The 19,474-nt window shown below is 33.0% G+C and overlaps 1 protein-coding gene across 2 annotated transcripts in view; it reads left to right on the top strand.

Annotated features, from left to right (window-relative positions):
- Window positions 1–19,474, top strand: part of LOC111512747 (uncharacterized) — a 125,191-nt gene that overhangs the window by 88,062 nt on the left and 17,655 nt on the right. The window contains exons 8-15 of one of the 2 annotated variants that reach the window (XM_074171853.1): window positions 1,882–1,994; window positions 2,560–2,818; window positions 2,888–3,079; window positions 7,068–7,254; window positions 7,307–7,449; window positions 9,996–10,265; window positions 11,437–11,561; window positions 11,615–11,824. In XM_074171853.1, the coding sequence (XP_074027954.1) occupies window positions 1,882–1,994; window positions 2,560–2,818; window positions 2,888–3,079; window positions 7,068–7,254; window positions 7,307–7,449; window positions 9,996–10,265; window positions 11,437–11,556 (1,284 nt within the window). In that variant the 3' untranslated portion in view covers window positions 11,557–11,561; window positions 11,615–11,824. Of the gene's footprint in view, window positions 1–1,881; window positions 1,995–2,559; window positions 2,819–2,887; window positions 3,080–7,067; window positions 7,255–7,306; window positions 7,450–9,995; window positions 10,266–11,436; window positions 11,562–11,614; window positions 11,825–16,749; window positions 16,852–16,911; window positions 17,072–17,126; window positions 17,243–17,296; window positions 17,410–17,542; window positions 17,744–19,474 lie in introns of those variants that run through there. The other variant, XM_023168897.2, reaches the window with a different exon arrangement.

The following is a 19,474-nucleotide window of genomic DNA, read 5'->3' on the forward strand; positions in this document are numbered from 1 at the left end:
ATATGAAGGTTTGAAAAACTTCAGTTCCTATGAGATTTTCGAGATAAATGAAGCAAAAAATGACATTTGAAAAAATATGTGGATATGAAAGGATATGTGAATCGGTGGAAAATTTCAATCCTCAAAGAACTTTACAAACCTTATCTTATGTTCACTAACTTATGTTCAAATGGTTTCAAATTATCCTCATAGGTGGCGTCATAGTAACACCATACTGAATTTTTGATAAAATAACTTCTAAGCCGCAAATTTGTATAGAAATGGTCAATTGTGTTATATCGTGATATACGTAAGATTAACTACATACTCTAGAGGTCATTTATTCTGGGACGCCATCGATTCCAAAATATTATTAGACTTCTGAAATCTTCATTAAACCTAAAGCCGTTCAAAAACTACAGGTAATTTTGATTAACGTTGATGATCCGATTAAGGAAAGGGTGAAATTTATCATTTTTTGGGGTGAGATCATTTGATGCCCTACAGAAAATTAATGTTTCAATGTTAAGGGTGAGAATTAACACCGCATTCAGTTGCCGAACTTTTTATAAATGTATTGAATTTTTGAAAATATTTTCCTTTTTTTTGTAAACATTCATATTTGTTAGTTTTTCATTATTCTACAATTTTCAGGCATTGGAGAATAATGAAGAATATACATCTTACATTTTCATATTAGGGATTTCAACTGGTAATTATCACTTCTCATATGGTTCCGATAACCTTTGAAGATCATTCAAAACTGTACGAAAAAAAAGTTCATTTTAGTTCATTTTAGGGAATAACCTGACTAGCAGTTCTTGAGTAATTAGTCGTTTCCAAAATATAAAATTGCTAACTACCCAGGATCGTCTCATCTGATTTTCAAAAATAAAAAAATGTTGGATAGAAAGTTGAAAAAGCTATCAAATGAGATATTACGATACCCCAGTTCTTATTGAAAAAACAGTTGAAACACCCTCCCGGTGTCAAGTGATGTAACCAAAAAGTACTAAAAATTATATTTTTTTCTGTATATTTTGTCCGACCTTGATATCTAGGCCTGTTTGAATGTTAAGAGGAAGGGAAGATATCACCTTTTGGTGAGATCGTCACTTTTCTATCTTCCTATATTCCCGAAAACCAGAGCGAAATGCAACGCATTCATGAGTCAATACCAGACAGCACTGTTTCGACCCGCCATAAGTCTCATCAGTGGTGCCAGACTTAACCACGAATGCACTGCTAGACTCAACTGTAAGTAAGATGTCAGATTAAGTGAGTCAGATGGCGTCTGGTGCTGTCTGCTGTAGAATCACACATGCGTTGTTTTTTGGGCTCTGGTTCATAACTAGTTGCCTTTCAGTGACAGACAGAGAACGAATTTCGTCTTCAGTCGGTGTTGAAGCTTGGTTTTCCAACTGATCGCCTTGGGAAGCTTCGTTTATTTTTGATATTCGAAGATTGAGTTCGCTGTCGATCCCATAGATGGCGTCTTTGTGAGAGGAGATGTCATCGACCTTCCTCAAGTCTGCCTTTAAAGGACAGTTGAGTCCAGCAAAGCATTTGTGATTCAGACTAGCATCACTGATAAGACACAGTGTCGTCTTGTGTTAAATCGTAGGCACGTTGTGTTTGGGATCTCGTTTACAACTAGTTGCCTTGCATTGAAAGCTACAGTGAAAGACAGAGGTCGTATCTCGTCGTAAGGGCGATGCCCCTACTCAAAATTGCGACTTTTATCTAGAAATTATTACTTTAACTTCGAAATGATGAAAATATGTGCTCCTTCTGCACTTTCGTAGATACCCTATGACCCCTCAAAACTCCACCATGGCCCATATCTCTCTTAATGAACTTTTTATTTCATATACAGTTGAAACGATTAATTTTTTATTTCAGTCTCCTGGAACAGGAATCGCAGACATATTTACTTTTTGTGGATCTTTCGTGAAAGAAATGGCCGAAAGTTTGATAACGTTACAAACCAAATTGGCCACGAGAGAAAAAGATATGTAAGAAAATTTCATATTTCCATATATATAATATATATATATATATATATATATATATATATATATATATATATATATATATATATATATATATATTCTTCATCATATTCATTATATTCTTTTTAAAGTACAGTATGAACATCATATATTTTTTTGTTGTGGAGTAGTTGTCCTGGATGTGATCCTCATTGGAAAACCTACAATTTGTTGACAATATTGGATAATAGGTGCATTGTAATCTAGGAAGTTCACATTTATTTTTGAGAAACTTTTTGAGGACTTAATATTTCTTACTAAATTCAATTGAGGTGAAAATTTTCAAGAGAATTTTTGAAAATGGAAAAAGGTTAATTTACGAAACGTCGAACACTGACTGAAGCTGAATACATAAATTGATTTGTTTTCAATTTGTTGGCAAAATTCATGAATACGACAAGTTACTGACCTATAGACCTGATAAAATTGTGAAGTCAACTCTTCAAAGAAATATCTAACGTTCCTAATCAGCAGCGACATGGAACATCTTCGGAAGATTCATGACATAATACTATCGATATTTTTTCAGAGATGCATTAAGAGACACTAACTGCAAATTACAGGAAAGCCTCAAGAAATCTGCAACAGAGTTGAATGATTTGTCACGAAAAATCGAAGATACCAGTGGTTTAGAAACAGACAAAATCATTTATGAAGAGAAGTGTAAGCTTCTAGAAAGTGACTTGAAAATCGCTCGAGATCAGTTAGAGAAAATCAAATTAGAATATTCCCTGGAGAAGAGTAGCCTACTGACTACTATTTCACAATACGAGCATCTAAATAATGAGGTAAGAACAACATGTCATCATTCAATGGCAGAACAAGTATCGCAAAAACCGCACTAAACTATTCATTAGATTTTAGAAAAAAATAACATGATCGAACAAACGAAAATGTTCATCTCAAATATATCTTCTGAGAACATGGCACTGCGCAGTCAAGTAGACGGATTGAATAAAATTTTATCAGAAACAGGAGCAGGAGATGTTGTCAGAGAATTAACGAATAACCAAGAACAGTTGATATATTACCAGTCACAGTATTATCAGGTGAGTTCATTAAAATTGTTGGGGAAACATAAAACGGTACACATATTTTCAAGAACAAGATGAAAGAATGTTTTGGTCGGTTTTCGGGTTTTGCTGTGGCCTTCTTTCGGTACAATCTCCAAACGTTTCAACTGTGACTGCGGCAATCATCTTCAATGGCGTGGTCGAAGTACTCTTCTTGACGTATCAACTGAATACGTCAAGAAGACTACTTCACCACGCCACTAAAGATGACTGCAGTAGTTGCAGTTGAAATATTCGAAATTGTCACCGAAGAAGACCACGGCAAAACTCAGAAACCAACCAAAATATTGACACCAGCCGTGAAAGCCTACATTCCTATGTAAGATGAAAGAATGTCAGACATTCGAAATTTGGTCTTTTTTCAGTATATGACCTGACATGAATAAATTTCAATTCACTGTTTTTTTTGACAATTATCGTCATAGTTTTATCATTGAGTATCTTAATATTATCCTTATTATCAACCGGGATTTCAAGCACATGTTAACAATCTGACCAAAGATTAGACCTATTTTATCTATACTTATAAATGTGAAAGTCACTCACTTAACACTCATTCATATCTGTTTCTCCGTACTGGTGAGTTCTAGGAAGCTAAAATTTGGTATATAGGTGCTTCTTAGGTCTTAGATGCGCATTGAGGAAGGATTTTCAAATATTCCAACTGGGGCGCCCCCACTCGGGGCGCGTTTACATATGGAAATTACCTTTTTGTACAACCGTCATTAAAAGTGACATTTTTAGTGGTTGTCAAGTATATCAAAGGATGATGTTAACAAAGTAGCGTGTTGAAAATATTTTTAACATCAGTGTTAAAAGTATATTTAACACGATTTTTTTCGACCGAATAGTAATAAACAAAACATAGGAAGTTTTATTATGAACAATTGATATAGATACAATTAAATTATGTTACATATGTATTATATACATTAATAACATTATTATTTGGAACAACTGTTGATAATAATACCTTGCGATGTTGACGAACCTTGTAATATATTTGAACTAGCTGAGTTGACAATTTCATGGACATTAACATCTAATTCTGGAAGTGAAGAGGACGATGCTGTAACGCTGGAGCTAGTTGGGATTATTCTTTCAGCAATAGGCTTTTTATAAGAAATAGATTGATCGATGTAACCCTCAGCTACTGTTGTAGACTTCCATCCTCCATACTTCTTAATATCTGTTATATTTGCTCCTGATTCTGCTAGCAATGAAGCAGAAGACCTTCTGAAACAGTGACCTGTATATTCCTTTGGTTCCGGGAGGTTCAGAAACTCAGTAATGGTAGAAGGCATTTTCCCAAACGTATTTACACCAACTGGGTTGGCACTGTATTTATAATTTGAGTATTTCAGAAAAAATTTGAACAATCAATGATTTATCCATTAACTTAATGTCTTCTATTAATAAATGGCTTCTTCACGCCGGCAGGCTCTAGATATTCCAAAAATAGTAGCAACTTTTATCATCAAATATTTTTCATCTGGCGCCTCATATTGAACCTCTGGACTTGTTCAAACGTAAGAGTTTTTGATTTTTTGGGCCTGTAACTTTCTTTTTTTCGCTTTGAGAATGCTATTACCTTAAAATATTTGCTTGTATTAACACCATTTTTAACGAGCACACTTGACTTTATCATTAAAAAGTTGCTCCACAAAGTTGACCAGTTCCATATTTTTGATTTCTCTTCTAGATAGGCTATGAAAACGGTTTCGCTGATATTTCCTTTGACGTTTTCAAAGTCTACACCAGCTAAGAAATTCAGAATAAGTGATGTCGTACTGCTGATTCGATTTTTTTTTATAACAATTCAATCGAAGCTCTTTTTACAGCCTCTTCAATATCATCAGGAACACAACATTCCTCACAATTGTTCTTCATTATGCAAGACATTAAACACCAGCAAAAACTTTAAATGTGACTTCAAATAAAACGCGTGAGCTGTAAACTTTTTATTGGTAACCAGATGATTCGGCGTCACCTGACACGGCCACTTCACAGCAAATGCGATAACATGAAAATAGTTAACTACTGACAAGAGATGTCAAAATGTGTTTTTATAGGACTATTAAATTATCTATTTTATCATGAAAACAGCACAGTTGTACAAAAAGGTTTTTATGATATTTGGGTTAAAAGTAAGTTTCATTTTGTTCGTGAAATTGCTCAACTTACAACGCTCGTTTCGCAAATTTTTTCACTCACAAGATAAAACCTCACTATCAACAACTATATCATAAATAGCTATTTCATCACGGTTTCCTATATTTTCGGAGACTGAAATTTTGTATGTAGATTCGTTTTATGTTGCAGATGTGTAATAAGAAAATATTTTTAAATACTTCAACTGGGGTGCCCTTACTGGGGATAGAAAGAACGCGTTTACATATGAAAATCACCTTTTCATCGCTATTTCTCTGTACTGCTATATTTTTGGAGGCTGAAATGTTGTATGTAGGTTCTTTTTATATTGTGGGTGTGCAATTAGAAAGGTTTTTCAAATATTCCAACTGGGGCGCCAGCAGCGGGAGAAAAAGACCCGCCCATAAAAGAAAATTATGTTTTCATCACTTTTTCTCTATGCCCTTAAATTTTCAGTGGGTGTATTTACATTTAATATCATCATTCCATCCGTGAGGTGCCGGAGCGGGTCGCTAGTCACTAATACTCGTATAGTATAAAATTGGATCTAAAATATAAATTGAAAAGAAGGTAAATTGACGCAAGTGGTAGTGTTTTCGACTAACCATTCAAAGTTTATGAGTTTGAAGGCAAATTCAACCAGATATATTTCTCGCAGGAATGTTTGTAGTTGAAGTTAGAATGATTCTACTATGTTGAATGGCTGATAAAATTGCGAGCAGCGTCGGTGGATCTGAATTTGTTAACAAAACCTACAAAGAGTGACTATAGCTGTCGTACTGTTGACACTGACAAAAGATATTTTTAGTACGCCCTTCGAATGGGTCGAAGCCCAGCTAGACCTGACTAGCAACATCTTTTTGCCAACCAAAGATGAAAAATTATTGATGATTGAATACCAATTAATCAATATAGTACACAATACATATTTTTAATAAATTGAGTTGACAATTAGAAAGAAATGTGCAATATGGAGAACAGAATTTCAACTAGAGCAAAAAAGCAATGAAAATCAATTCAAATCATTAGTACTACCATCTATTCACATCACGATAATGATAAAGGTGTATAAAATGTATATCCAATATAGTGAAGTTGCAAATCATCTCAAAGACAATTTTAAAAGGAAATGATCAATTATTATTCCGCAAAAAACATCGGATTTTGAGTTAATGGAGGAGATGATATCTCTCCTTTAGAAGATGCCTATTCATGGGATCGAGACAAGACTCAATTTACGAATATTGAAAATAAATGAGGCTTTCCAATTCGGTCAGTTGCAAAGCCAAATTTCGACATCGACCACCGAACGAGATTGATCCTCTGTGATCCATTTCAGCTATCACTGCAGGGCAACCAGATGAAAACAAAGCCCAAAGATAAAGTTATTAATAGTAATGTTAGGTTGAACTACGAAGACACGATCTATGAAATCGACAAAAACAATCCACGAATGTGGACAAAGGACGAATCTCGTTGAGCGGTCGATGTCAAAGTTCGGCTTAACAACTGATCGTCCTAGACAATTTCGATTATCTTCAATATTCGTTAATTGAGTCTTCTCTCGATCCCCAGGTGGCATCTCGTAAGGAAAGAGATCATATCCTCTTTTCACTCAAGCTTGTTCTTCAAGGACAGTTGAGTCCTTCAATGCATTCGTGGTTCAGTCTAGCAGCACTGATGAGACCTGAGGCGGGTCTGATTTTGCATAATGAATGCTTCACTTGCTTCACTCTGTTCTCATCACATCAATTTTTGTTTATCTTTTCAACCATATAAATTATGTAAACTCTCCATTCATTTGTATTTTCAGGTATTAAATGAGAAACAGCGCCTCCTGGATCAAATGGATGTCTTGAAAACTGATAATAAGGCGATGTTAGAACATCAAGAGACAAACTACAAACATCTGCAGAAACAACTCCAAGATTTAGAAAAGATATCTAAAGATAACAAAATACTCAGACAACAATTCGAAAGAGAACATGAAACCGTGATTTGTTAGTTCATATTGTCTAATGTGATCCCATTATATCTTCATTTTCATTCCAGCGCTTCAAAACGAGAGAAAAAAATATTTGGAAGAGAAAGATTTATTGAAGGCAATATTTCACCACCTCAAATCAGAAATTTCTCGAGTCCAAAAGCTTGAGGGGACCGTATCTGATATTAGCAAGGAAGCAAATAAACTTGCGGTAATTGGAAAATTTTCAGGAGCTCAGTGTCAAATAATTGAAAACTATTTCAGATATTTTTCAGATCAACTACATACTATTTTTGCTATCAAGTAATCAATTCAATTTAACCTCGTTGATAATAAAATATTGGAAGAATGGGACCATTAAACTTTATATATATTCATTTTCCATAACTCACTTTGTTTTTGAATATTTTTTGGGAAGCTTATATAAAAAGTCTATAATTTTTAAATCAAAATTTAATTTCATAGAAATTGATGTCTAATGAGTGACAATTCGAAAAAAATAACACTATTGATATAATCCAAATCCACTTCTTCTGTCACACAAAGTTGAATCAATATAATTGAATTTTGAATAGATACTCTTGACTCAACGAAAACCAATGATTAAATTTCCAAATAATACGAGTGACCTACAGCCTCCTTGTTTTTTTCACCTCATTGAAATGAATTCTTTTTTCCTTCTCATAAAAAATTGACTTGTTGGTTTCCGTCAAGTGCTGTTTTGATACTAATTGCACTTCCACTCAACTACTATGGAGGCCGAATATTTTCTTCAACCTTATTTTTTTTCTAATTATCGTGGTCGCGTAAGGAATATGTGACATTAAAAAGAGGAAGGTGGTTGTTCTGAGCCTAGTAATGGTCCACAAATTCCTTATGGCTCTCCATTTTGCTCATTCTCCAAATCAGACATATGAGAACCGAACTTCAATTTCAAACATGTTTTCTTCCTCCAGTCATGACTTCTTTGATTTCTAGCGAACAACTTTTTCATAGAAATGGACTCTATTTTTGTCATGACGTGAAAGGTTCATTTGAGAAATTGGTATTCCATGTCATACAACTGAATGGCGCCTTTTTAATGTCAGCTCAAGAAGATGTCGAAAAATTGTTCTACTACACAATGAGATCAAATTTCCGTCTATTCCACTGGCACATTCCGTACAGCTCAAAGAAAATTATGACAGTAATAAAATGCTATTCACTACAATTTGATATATAGGTTACAAGTGGAAAGTTATTTGGAGACTTCAAGATGGTGTATTTTTGGCTGGAATTCAAGGTGGATATACACTACTCCTGTTATCTTCGCCTGTGGGATAACAGAAATGATGCCGCTTACTACCACCAAATACATCGGCCTGTTCGTACTGAGTACGAACTGAGAAAATGCAATATTAAGTGGGAAGCAATCGTCCTAAAACTACATTACATAATAGATTGGGTCTTACTGAACAATTAGTAAGGCTGTCAATCATGAGTCTGAAGCTTTCAAATATTTGAAGAGTTTTTTCCAAAGCTTTCAAAGAGGGAAATTGAAGCTGGATTTTCTGTAGGCCTTCAAATGAAAAAAATTCAAAAAAATAATGGATTGTTTTGGTTGGTTTCAGTGTTTTGCCGAGGTCTTCCCTGATTATAATCCTCAAACGTTTCAAGTGAGGCACTGAAGATGACTGCCGCAGTTGCAGTTGAAACGTTTGTAGATTATAACCGAAGAAGACAACGGCAAAACTCAGAAATCAACCAAAATATTGACGCCAGCCGTGAGAGCCTACATTCCTAAATTATGGATTGTGATATTTTTCCGGAATTACTCAGCAATGAGGAGAAGCAGTAGTTCACGGTTTTCTTATAAACCATAGAGCTCAAAATTATCACAAGCTGATCACTGACATGATAACGAATTTTTCCATCATCGGATGTGTTATGTCTCTGAAGATGCACATGTTACATTCTCAATAAATAAATATAAAGATAATATGGAAACTTATTCGGAAAAACGGGGATAACGTTTGCATCAAAGAGAAACCTTCGCAAACTAGAATACAGAAAGCATGATGGGAAAGTATATTTGAGGGTTAATAAGAGAAACTTCCACAGAACATGACAGGAAAAATGAAACTTTTCATTTTTAAACATTTCAAATCTATTTCGAAACTTCTACTGTGGAAATTAATCATAAATTGATGTTTGGTATCTGATAATAAATCATCTCTAAGTCCATTTTTTATCTATTTTCATTGATTTGAATTTTTCATTCTTTACACATGATAACAAATTCAGCACTAGTTTTTGTTCTTATTCCCATTTTTAGGTATAAAAGCAATAAAAATAACGTATGTACGTATAAATCGCGCACAAAAATGCTGTAGACTTGTGAATCGTATGAAACGAAAAGTACTTTACTACTTTTCTTTTAACATGTATTCATCGGCATTTCGAGTTCTTTCACAATATACCTCGATAAATTCTCTTGAGATATCATATGCTTCACTTCCAAATGTCTGTTTCTGTCCTCAAAGTAGGGTAGGCTTTAAAAAAAACCATACCTAAAACTATAACTCTCTTCACGACGTACTTTCCATCAACCAAATTGAAAATACAGTAAGTGATCTGTCAAAAATATCAATAATGAAACTTGAAAAAAGGAGTGCCTAAAAATGGTTGGATCCTGCCGAACATGGAATTTCTCCTAAAGTCTACCTCTACATTCCTACATTCCTACATTCATAACATTATTTATCATGTACATTCCAGATGATTGCTGAATATAACAAACAATTGGGGAAGAAGTTAAAGACAGAAATCATCGAGAAGGACAAAACAATTCTATTTCTCAAAACTAGTGTCGAAAAACTGAATGACATTCAGATAAAAGATACGAAGGAGAAATTATCTTTATGCTACGAGCTTTCCGAAGTTTGTCAAATGAAGGATCAGCTTAATAATGTATTATCGTTGGAAGTACGAAAGAATATGGCGCTGGATGACTCGAAAAAAAAAGTGGTCCAAACAGCGGATAGTCAGGTAAAATGAAAATTGAAGATCTCTCGAAGATTTTTAAAAGGCAAAATTGACAATCCACTCACTACAGAAATATTGGGTATATTGATGAGATATTTGATCAGATATTAAAATTTTCCATTTTGTTTGTCAAGTTATTATAAATGAGAACTTCTTTGCGAAAAAATAGTTTTTTCAATATATAAGCTAATCGAAATTGAGTACACACCATTGGTAATTTTCAGTACATTGAATCATTCGAATTGGCACGAAAGTAAATGCTAAAAAAAATAGTTGAATAACACTTTGACTGAAGTTTTTAACTCTTTACTTTTATCAAGTAATTGAAATGCTTTCATGAATTGAACAAAACTAACATTTTTTACGATATTCCTAGTCACACATGATTTTGGTGACCACTATAAGGCTAAATACTCTTCTCAAATGGAACTATTATTTGTTATATGTTGTTTCTTGTAAAATTTTGATTTTATTAGAATAAAGAAACAGATTTTTTTCTTACTCGTATTTATTGCTATCTATTAAATTTGAATATTTTTTATTATTAGCATAATCGAAATTTCAACACCACCGAAAGCTAGTACATGTTCGTTAATGAAATTAGATACATTCAGAATGGCTTCAAGTTGAACAGCATAAAGGGCAGGCCAAAAAATAGTAAATTAGTTCAAGAATGAAGTATCTTCATTCCGAAAAATACATCGAAACGTAATAAGTTTTGTCCAACTTATTCTTTGATAGGTATAAACTCATTAATTTCAGTATTTCTTAGATAAATGCATCGTATCAACATCAAAATGATCCTCATAACAAAAACAAGCTCATTCGTATAACTCCTCTTGTCGCATATCTATTTGCAGAGCGTTGTTAACTTTTTATTTTTCATATGAGTACCATACAGTTTGGCGATTCCCAGCAAGCTCCACATTTTGTATATCTGGTGACGTCACGTCTCATTTCGCTGAACCGCTCTTTTGAAGTTTACAAATTTGTTTTCGCTAATATTCCCCAAATTACGTACCGAATCCATTTTTTGAATGAAAAAAGTTCTTGCAATAAGCGTTATTGATTTAGGTTGTTGACGAATAATGTAAACGTTTTGAGACCAAACTGAAGCAATATCTGATACGTACCACTACTTTTGGCGTTTGAAAATCGAAACTTTTTATTTCAGCTGAGGAAGTATGAGGATTTCCAAAAGAAGGAACGAACAGTACTCAAAGATTTATTGAGGGATCTGAAGATTGTCGTTAGACAACGAGATACCCTAGGAAAGAACGGGAAGAACTTTTGAAAGAAGTACATTCTTAAAGGTGATGAAATTATTTAAAGTAATTGTTGATTGTTTTCAGCTCGGCGATCTTAGAATTTCACATAGCGAACAAAATAAAAAAATTGAAAGTCTCATTACGGAAATGAATGGATCGAAAATAAAGCTGACTGATTTACAAACCAAATATGATGAAGAAAAATGCAAATCTGACAAACTTCAGGATAAAATCACCTTCGAAGTCGGAAAATACAATGAAAATATTAATCAACTTGAAAAACTCATTATTCAGGTTTCTTTATATTCATTTTTCTTTTTGAAAATCTGAGAAAGAAAGTTTACATTACTTTCACTCTCCTCTACAAAGCTTACCATGTGCCGGTGGTCGCTTTTACCCTGGGAGTCGGTGGCACCCCTTTTCGTGGGTGAAAAATCTTTCGCTGAAACAGGTTCAGCTTGATGACTGATTTTTGGAAACTCTCATCATTTAGGGTTTATTCTAAAAGTTAATATATTATCACTTATTTGCGAGTGGAAGTGTCAACTTTTCAATCCACATTTTCAGACTGTTAGTCGCGAATAACCCAAATAGTAAGTATTTTATCAAAAAAGTTGTTCAATGTAAAAATGTAGCTTACAGAAAAATAGAAAGAATGGTGAGTTCATGATGTCTGTAGACCCAATACAAAGGAGGTATAGCTTATTCGTAAATGCCAAAATTCTCGTAAATGCCAAAATTAAACGTTTCAACATGAAGTAAAAAAAAACAATGTATTTTTCTGAGAAAACTCATGAAACCATTCTGAAAGTTGTTTGAAAAATATGTATAATTATGTTTTATAAGAGCTCCTAATATCAAAAGCTAGTTAATTATACCCTGATTACCACCACATTCAAAATTATCGTTACCATTCCCCAATTGACTTTGTTTAAGTACTTGTAATATGCGCTAGAAATATGACGGATTCAAAATGCTAAGTTAAAAAAATTAACTTGAAGTGAAAAGAGCATTTCTGATTCTGCAATTATATGCTATTTCTTCAAATGATCAAGAACTATCAATTGCAGCATTCACGTTAAAACTTTATTGTATGTATCATTGAAGTTTGAGTTGTTTTGTAGAAAAACAACTTTCTGCAGTATTCTAAAAATACTATTTTCACTTCAAACTCAATTTTTTTTCGGAACCAAGAACTTTTAATCGGTCAAACTTCTATGATATCACAAGTATATGAATGAAGTGGATTATGAAGTGATAACGAGTAATTTTATTTAGGGTGATTTTCACAATTTTGTGTTTGAACCCGCTCGCTTCTTTCAAAAATGAAAACAAGATTTTTTGGATAATTCAGGAAACTTCTGTCAGTTTTAACTAAAAAATGCACTGTTTTTTGGATGCTTCACATTGAAACTCCAATTTTTGGCGTTTGACGAATAAGAATCAACCTTCAACAACACTTCATTTGTTTAGGGTCGACAGACATCATTAACCCACCAATCTTTTCGTTATTTTATGAACTGCATTTTTACTGGAATAGATTTTTCCTCATTCAAATTTTTAATTATTTGCGAAAATTCAACATTGTTAAATGAATTGACACATATTGTTGTTCAACTAGGCCTTTACATGAGAAAATGTGTTAAAGAAATATTTATCATCGCGAGTTATTGAAGTTGTTTTTTATAGTATATGAGTATAGTATATGCATTATTGGATTGTAAAACATGCATTTATTTTTCAACATTCGTCATTTTGCCAGATCAGTGCCCAGTATGACGTGATTTCGAATCAACAACTCTTATATTCCATAGAATCATTCCAACTTGAGGTGTCATCTACAAATGCGTAGATTTTTGTTGAAAGCATAATGTCAATAAATCATTCGATTGAATATTGAATCAAATTGATTCCATAACAGTTAGGATACCATTTGAAAATCTATTTTCTTTTGAGTTAAAGAATATACGGAGTGCTAAGTGTCCATCTAATGATTACTATAATGATATTTATTCAAGTTTTGAATAATATTTTATTATCAGTTTTCCATAATTACGATAAGTACGACTTATTTCATAAAGACGGATTTCCACCAAACGAACAAATTCTCAACAAACAGCAACTGTTTCGATTTCGACAAAACAAAAACTTGAGTTGTCAAAATAAGAAAACATTTTGGAGACTTTGTGTCTTGGATGACTGTTTTTTTCAATAACGAAGTGTCCTGTCGGCAGACAAAAAGATCAAAAAAATTGTAGTGTTTTATCTGTGTTTTTGTAAACAGAGTTCGCAATAAGTAAACGTTCGGCGACAACAACAAGCAACTATTTAGATATAACATATATGTAATTTATATTCTGAAAATGTCTGGTCCCGGTACATATAACAAATTCTCAATGAGATGATTAGACATTCTTAAAAAATTATCAAACGATAATTCTGCCATAATTTCACCCGTTACATAATCTATTCATCTTCTTAACGATTATTTCATCTAGTATCTTTGTTTTTTTCGCTTTCGCTTCTTTCGCTCAAAAGATTCGATTATAAAAAAATCGCACCCATTATAGAAACATGAACTAGATAAAGTATGATGAAAACTGTTCTTGTAGTGGAAACGATAAAAAACATTTCTCAACAAAACGCGCGACTCAGACTTATTTCTGTTTGTTTCGTAGAATTCGAGTTTATTTTCGAAGCTCAAACAAGTTTTTTGTTTCTATGTTTAGAAACGAAACTAGTCGCAAAGTCCATTTGGTGGAAATCTGCCTCAAAACAGTAAAATTATAATTATTGACAAAATCCGGAGGGGTTCAAAGGCCATGATCGAATAGTACCAAACGTTTTTTCTGAAATTGTGGCAATTATACATACAGGTCGTTTCTTTTATTATGTGGTTACATTGCTCTTTCTAAACCGTAAAAGATAAATTTCGTGAGCAACAGTTCAGTGGTCGAATTAAATTCACTCACGTCATTCTCGAGTTATACAGAGTCAAAGGAAGTTTTATCGTTTTCGAAATGTACTGTAACGATATAACAATTGATATATAACTAAACGTTTCGTGTCAGCACGGCCTTCTCTAACTTTTTTTTCAATGGACTTGTCTCTTTCATGACAAACATTGATTAATCGTAATTCAAAATAAGTAGTGTTGCTACTTATCAGTGACAACAATTTTAAATTACGTTGTTGTCGTCAGTTCTTTTGTTTTGATTTCTTCAAAAAGTATTCAACTATTGGCATACTTCAGACAATAGCCAATAATTTCGATAAGAATATACCCAACACTACGAATCCTTTATGGAAAATTTTGTATTACAGTAATCCTTGTTTCAAGGAAGATTTCTCCTGGATCAATTTCAATACCGAATATTTTCATAATTCTCAATCCTGCGAGTATCAAAAATATTAGTTGCATTTGTGTACCATTTTTGTTAGACGTTAATGACGTTTGAATAACCGAATAACTGATATGCTATTTACTCATGCAAAATTAAATAGAAATCCTCTTTTGGCAAGAAATATGTATGGTGAGCTATACTTGAATCGTCGTATTCCGAAGAAAAAGAAAATTGGGAGACTATAGAGAATTTGACAGAAATAAAACCAGAAAAATGTGTTGTTACTGGAGGTTTGAAGAATCCAACAAATGTTTTGGGTAAGCAAATATCACCTCATAAAGATTAACAGAGTGAATTTTTTTCCCATTTATGATTGATCAGTTACAAAACTATTTTTATCAAGACTGTTCTTCACGAGAAATTGCCCATGAACTTGGGATTTCTATAAAATCTACCAGATGCTACCAGATACGCAGAATTCATCCTAATGGGAGGGATTACGGAAAAAGAGTACGATTTTCGACGTGGTTGAGATGTTGTAATAGAAAAGTTACAAATATTGGTAAAAATATAACATGAACGGACGAATCATAATTCACCAAGAATTGGTTCAACAGAAATATTCGTTAAGAGTGGAATAATACAAATGAACAGTCACATTGAGAAACCAATTTCCAGGAAAGGTTCGGAATAAATATTTGGTTGGGAATTTTGGGAACAAACATTCTAGGTCCTTCCTTTCACGATGAGCCTTCGTATTATGAAACAAATCTACATTTTTCATACCATTAGTTTCATGGCTACTTAAATCAATTGCCACTGAATATCCGCCGTGTAATACAATATTTGAATGCTATATACATGTAATAAAATATTTTGACGCTATATGAATAACAAGCGTCATATACCACTGAATTGTGATGTTATCGTTTCGTCAATATTTGTAATAAAAGAAACAGGTACGTATTTGAAAATACAGTTAATGGTGGCCGTGATAACGCGGAACGTTTGATCAAACATTCATTATTACATCGTTATAGTACACTTTGAACGAGATATAAACTTTTTTTCCTGTTTTTTAGATTATCTAAAATATTTCTATTTATCAAAAACCAAAAAGAGCATTTTCAGTTTTCCACGTATAACTGGAGAAGGGCAAGAGTCTCTGTATATTTTTGTTGACCATTGTACAGTTTCCCACGATAGTAACCTTTTTCCCATTTGATCATCTTCATATCTGTTTCGGTTCAGAATATAGCAATGATACCTCATGATGAAATATATATAGTAACGAATCTGAAGCCGGCCCTGACCGATATCTCAGTCAGCAAACACATGACTCACCGCGAACTGCCGCGAAAAGTATAGATAGGTACCGAAACCACTAGAAGAATCTAGAACGATCGTTACCGGTATAAGGTCGGCTCCTCGTTCAGAGAGAGAGTCTGTATTTAGATACCGAATCGTGCATTTAAATAAAGAATTCGAACAGTGAAGATACATTGAGCGTTAGTTGCTAAGTGTTGAATATAAATTAGTTGTGATAGTGAAATATTGTTAAAAATAAATTTGTTTAAGACAGTTAATTCTTTAATTTGTCACAATATGAATATAGTATAATGGTAGTTGAATGTATCTATGATATCAAAACAACAAATGTGATGTGATTGAAAATCAAATCCATTTAATGGCAATTTTGAGTCCGGTATTGGTTCAGTTTTCATAAATCTGAATTCATTTGATTTTTTCTCCAAACTAATTTGGAATCATAGAAAGAAATCAACTACAGAGGCAATGTGGCATTCAGTATGGACTGGTGTGAATTTACAACCAATTTTCTCCTTACAAAAACATTCTTCAAAACTCAATTTTCAGCTTCGCAAGGAAAAAGAGGAATTGGAAAATAGTGTTGAATATTTACAAAATAATTTGCAGAAAATGCACAATGACTTGAATGAAACAAGGAAGAGCGAAAAGGTGATTACTAATTCTACATGAAAACCGATTTCCAAAACCGATCAAAGTATATATTTGTAGGAAGCTAAGGATATGTTCAACTCATGCCTGATTGAGAAAACAGGACTTGCTGAATTAAAGTTCGAACAGGAGAGGAAGATCGAAACATTGAACGAAGAAAAAGACAAACTCACTAAGGAAATCAATCACGTAAATTCACTGTGTGAAAAAATTCTTGCAGGTTTGAGAAATTCGACAGTTACGTCACATTGTTACGTTAATATTTATGTTTCCAGATTTTGAAACGAATATAAAATCTTCGATAGAAAAAGAGGATCTCTATAAAAAAGAGATTCAAGAGTCCAAACAGATGATCCTTGATAATAGTCGTGAAATTGAACAGCTCTCCAATGTAAGTAACATTTTCAATACATGAAAATTGAATTATTCAACGTATTTTTCACAGGTTTTAACAACAAAGCAAAGCGAACTCCAGAACATCATTAGCGAATGTAATCATCTGAAACAGAAGGAAAAGCAGCACGTAGATGTAATGAGAGCTTTGGAAAATCAGAAACTGTGAGATCAAATAACAATATCATTCTCAGCTAATAATTCATTGTTGCATACTGTGATTTATAATCCAGTTGAGATAAGAATATTCAAAAGTGCATTGAAATTTTCAAATTTTCTGAATAATATATGATTCTAGGGATACGAAGGATTACAAAAACAAAAAAGAAAAGTTGGAAAATGAACTATTCGATCTGAAATCTGAACATGAAAATACTAAAATTCAGTTAGCTAATGCAAAGGAAGAGCTAGAATCACTTTATAAACAAATGAAGGTTATTATGGAGCAGAAAGAAGATGAATACCGATTCTATAAAAAACATATGGACGATACCTTCAGGTAAAATTTTCATTCAATCCATTCGGATATGAAAATGGAAAACTTTCTAGAAAAAAATAAATCATATCGATATGAATTCTTTTCGAAAATATGTATTCCAATATTAAATTTTCTTCTATATATAAAAGAGTATTTTAACATATTCAGATAACACCTCATTGTGAGATTTTCACTGAATAGTTCACAAAACCGCGAACCTGTATCTCAATGTGCTTTTACAAAAGTTATAATTGAACACGCCTGAAGAATCTATTGTATAGTGAAACATGTGTTGCGGTTTTGAAAACTGTTCATTGACAGTCCCACAATCAAGTGGTACTTGAATATGATATCATTGATTTTTATCAAATATTCGGCTAATTTAATCATATACATTGATACAGTATCTATTATTAACTACTTGATCCTTCCAATATCAAATTGCACATGAAGAGTAGATGTATCTCATCCGTGATATGAAGTCGTAATGTTATGAATGAATCGAGTGCTTCATCTGGTAATGTTATCCAGAACACTGCTGATATGGTAACAAAACAAGTGTCTCTTTCCAAAACTTCGATGTTCGCCATTAATAATGATACTGTTCCATCTAAGAGAAATTTCAAATCGTTACTCTTTCATATATTATGTCGTGTAGCATTCCTGTGAATGATATCTGATTCAATTTCAAAAAGAATGGAAAAGAAGTGATTTTCGTATAATTAAATGTTCATATGGAAGTAGTGCTATCGAAAATACTTTTTTGTGCTGTCTTCATTCACTCAAAAGTTTCCCACTTTTTTGTATAAAGATGAAGTAGAAATCCAAGAACCTTTCTCTCCCAATGTCTACTGAAAATATACCCCTTTCAATTCATTATGAAAGTCTAATGTCAACATGACTAAAATTATGAAAATTATGAAGTTCAGAGTCTCAGTGAAAAAGAATACGTTTTTACCTGAAATCCTGGGACCAGTTTGAGAGAAAACTTGTTTCCCGTAGATGAAATTTTACATGTTACTTTTTTTTTACTAATTGACCCGGTGAACTTCGTGACGTATAGTATTATTAAACGTTGTGTAAAGTTATTAAGAGTTTATATTGTGTTTGTTTCATATCAACACAGCCAGTATTGCCAGGTTATTTTCATGTTCAACAGTAGATTTTTTATGGATACAGAAAAACGTAAAAAACATATTTCATAGATTATAGTACTAGAGTAATCAGTAGAATTAATTTGCAAAGAGTATAATAGTAGCTCGAGAACCTAAACAGGAGATCTGCAACAAAAACATAGATCTGGCAACATTGACCATAGTGCTTTCCTTCTGCGGTTTCTTTTTCATCTGCAGTGGATCGATTCACAATATTCGGCAGTCTAACTATATCACGTCTTCATTTTGAAAGATTCGATCTTCTCACTCGCGGTCACAGTTACAGAACAGTTATGTAACAGTTCCCTCTAATGGATTCCTAATTGTGGTGTTCTCATAAATTTTTCTTAGCTGTTTCATTTGTGAATGTGATTACAAATATTGAAATTGTAGATGAAATAAGGATTGAGACTGAGGTAGGTAACGTAAACCTGATAGACTGCACATCTAACACAAATAAAAGATGTTATTAGTGTGCATATGCGAATCGAAATATATTACCGGTGCCTTCTACAATGTCTAAACACTCTGAACTGATGAATGCCGTATTGGAATAATTCCCAGTCGGTTATAGTTATGAATGAACAAAAACACTTTG

This window comes from Leptinotarsa decemlineata, unplaced genomic scaffold (genome assembly GCF_025532065.1).
Source record: "Leptinotarsa decemlineata unplaced genomic scaffold, Ldec_3_MD MMD2_tig00000035_RagTag_RagTag, whole genome shotgun sequence".
NCBI lineage: Eukaryota > Metazoa > Arthropoda > Insecta > Coleoptera > Chrysomelidae > Leptinotarsa > Leptinotarsa decemlineata.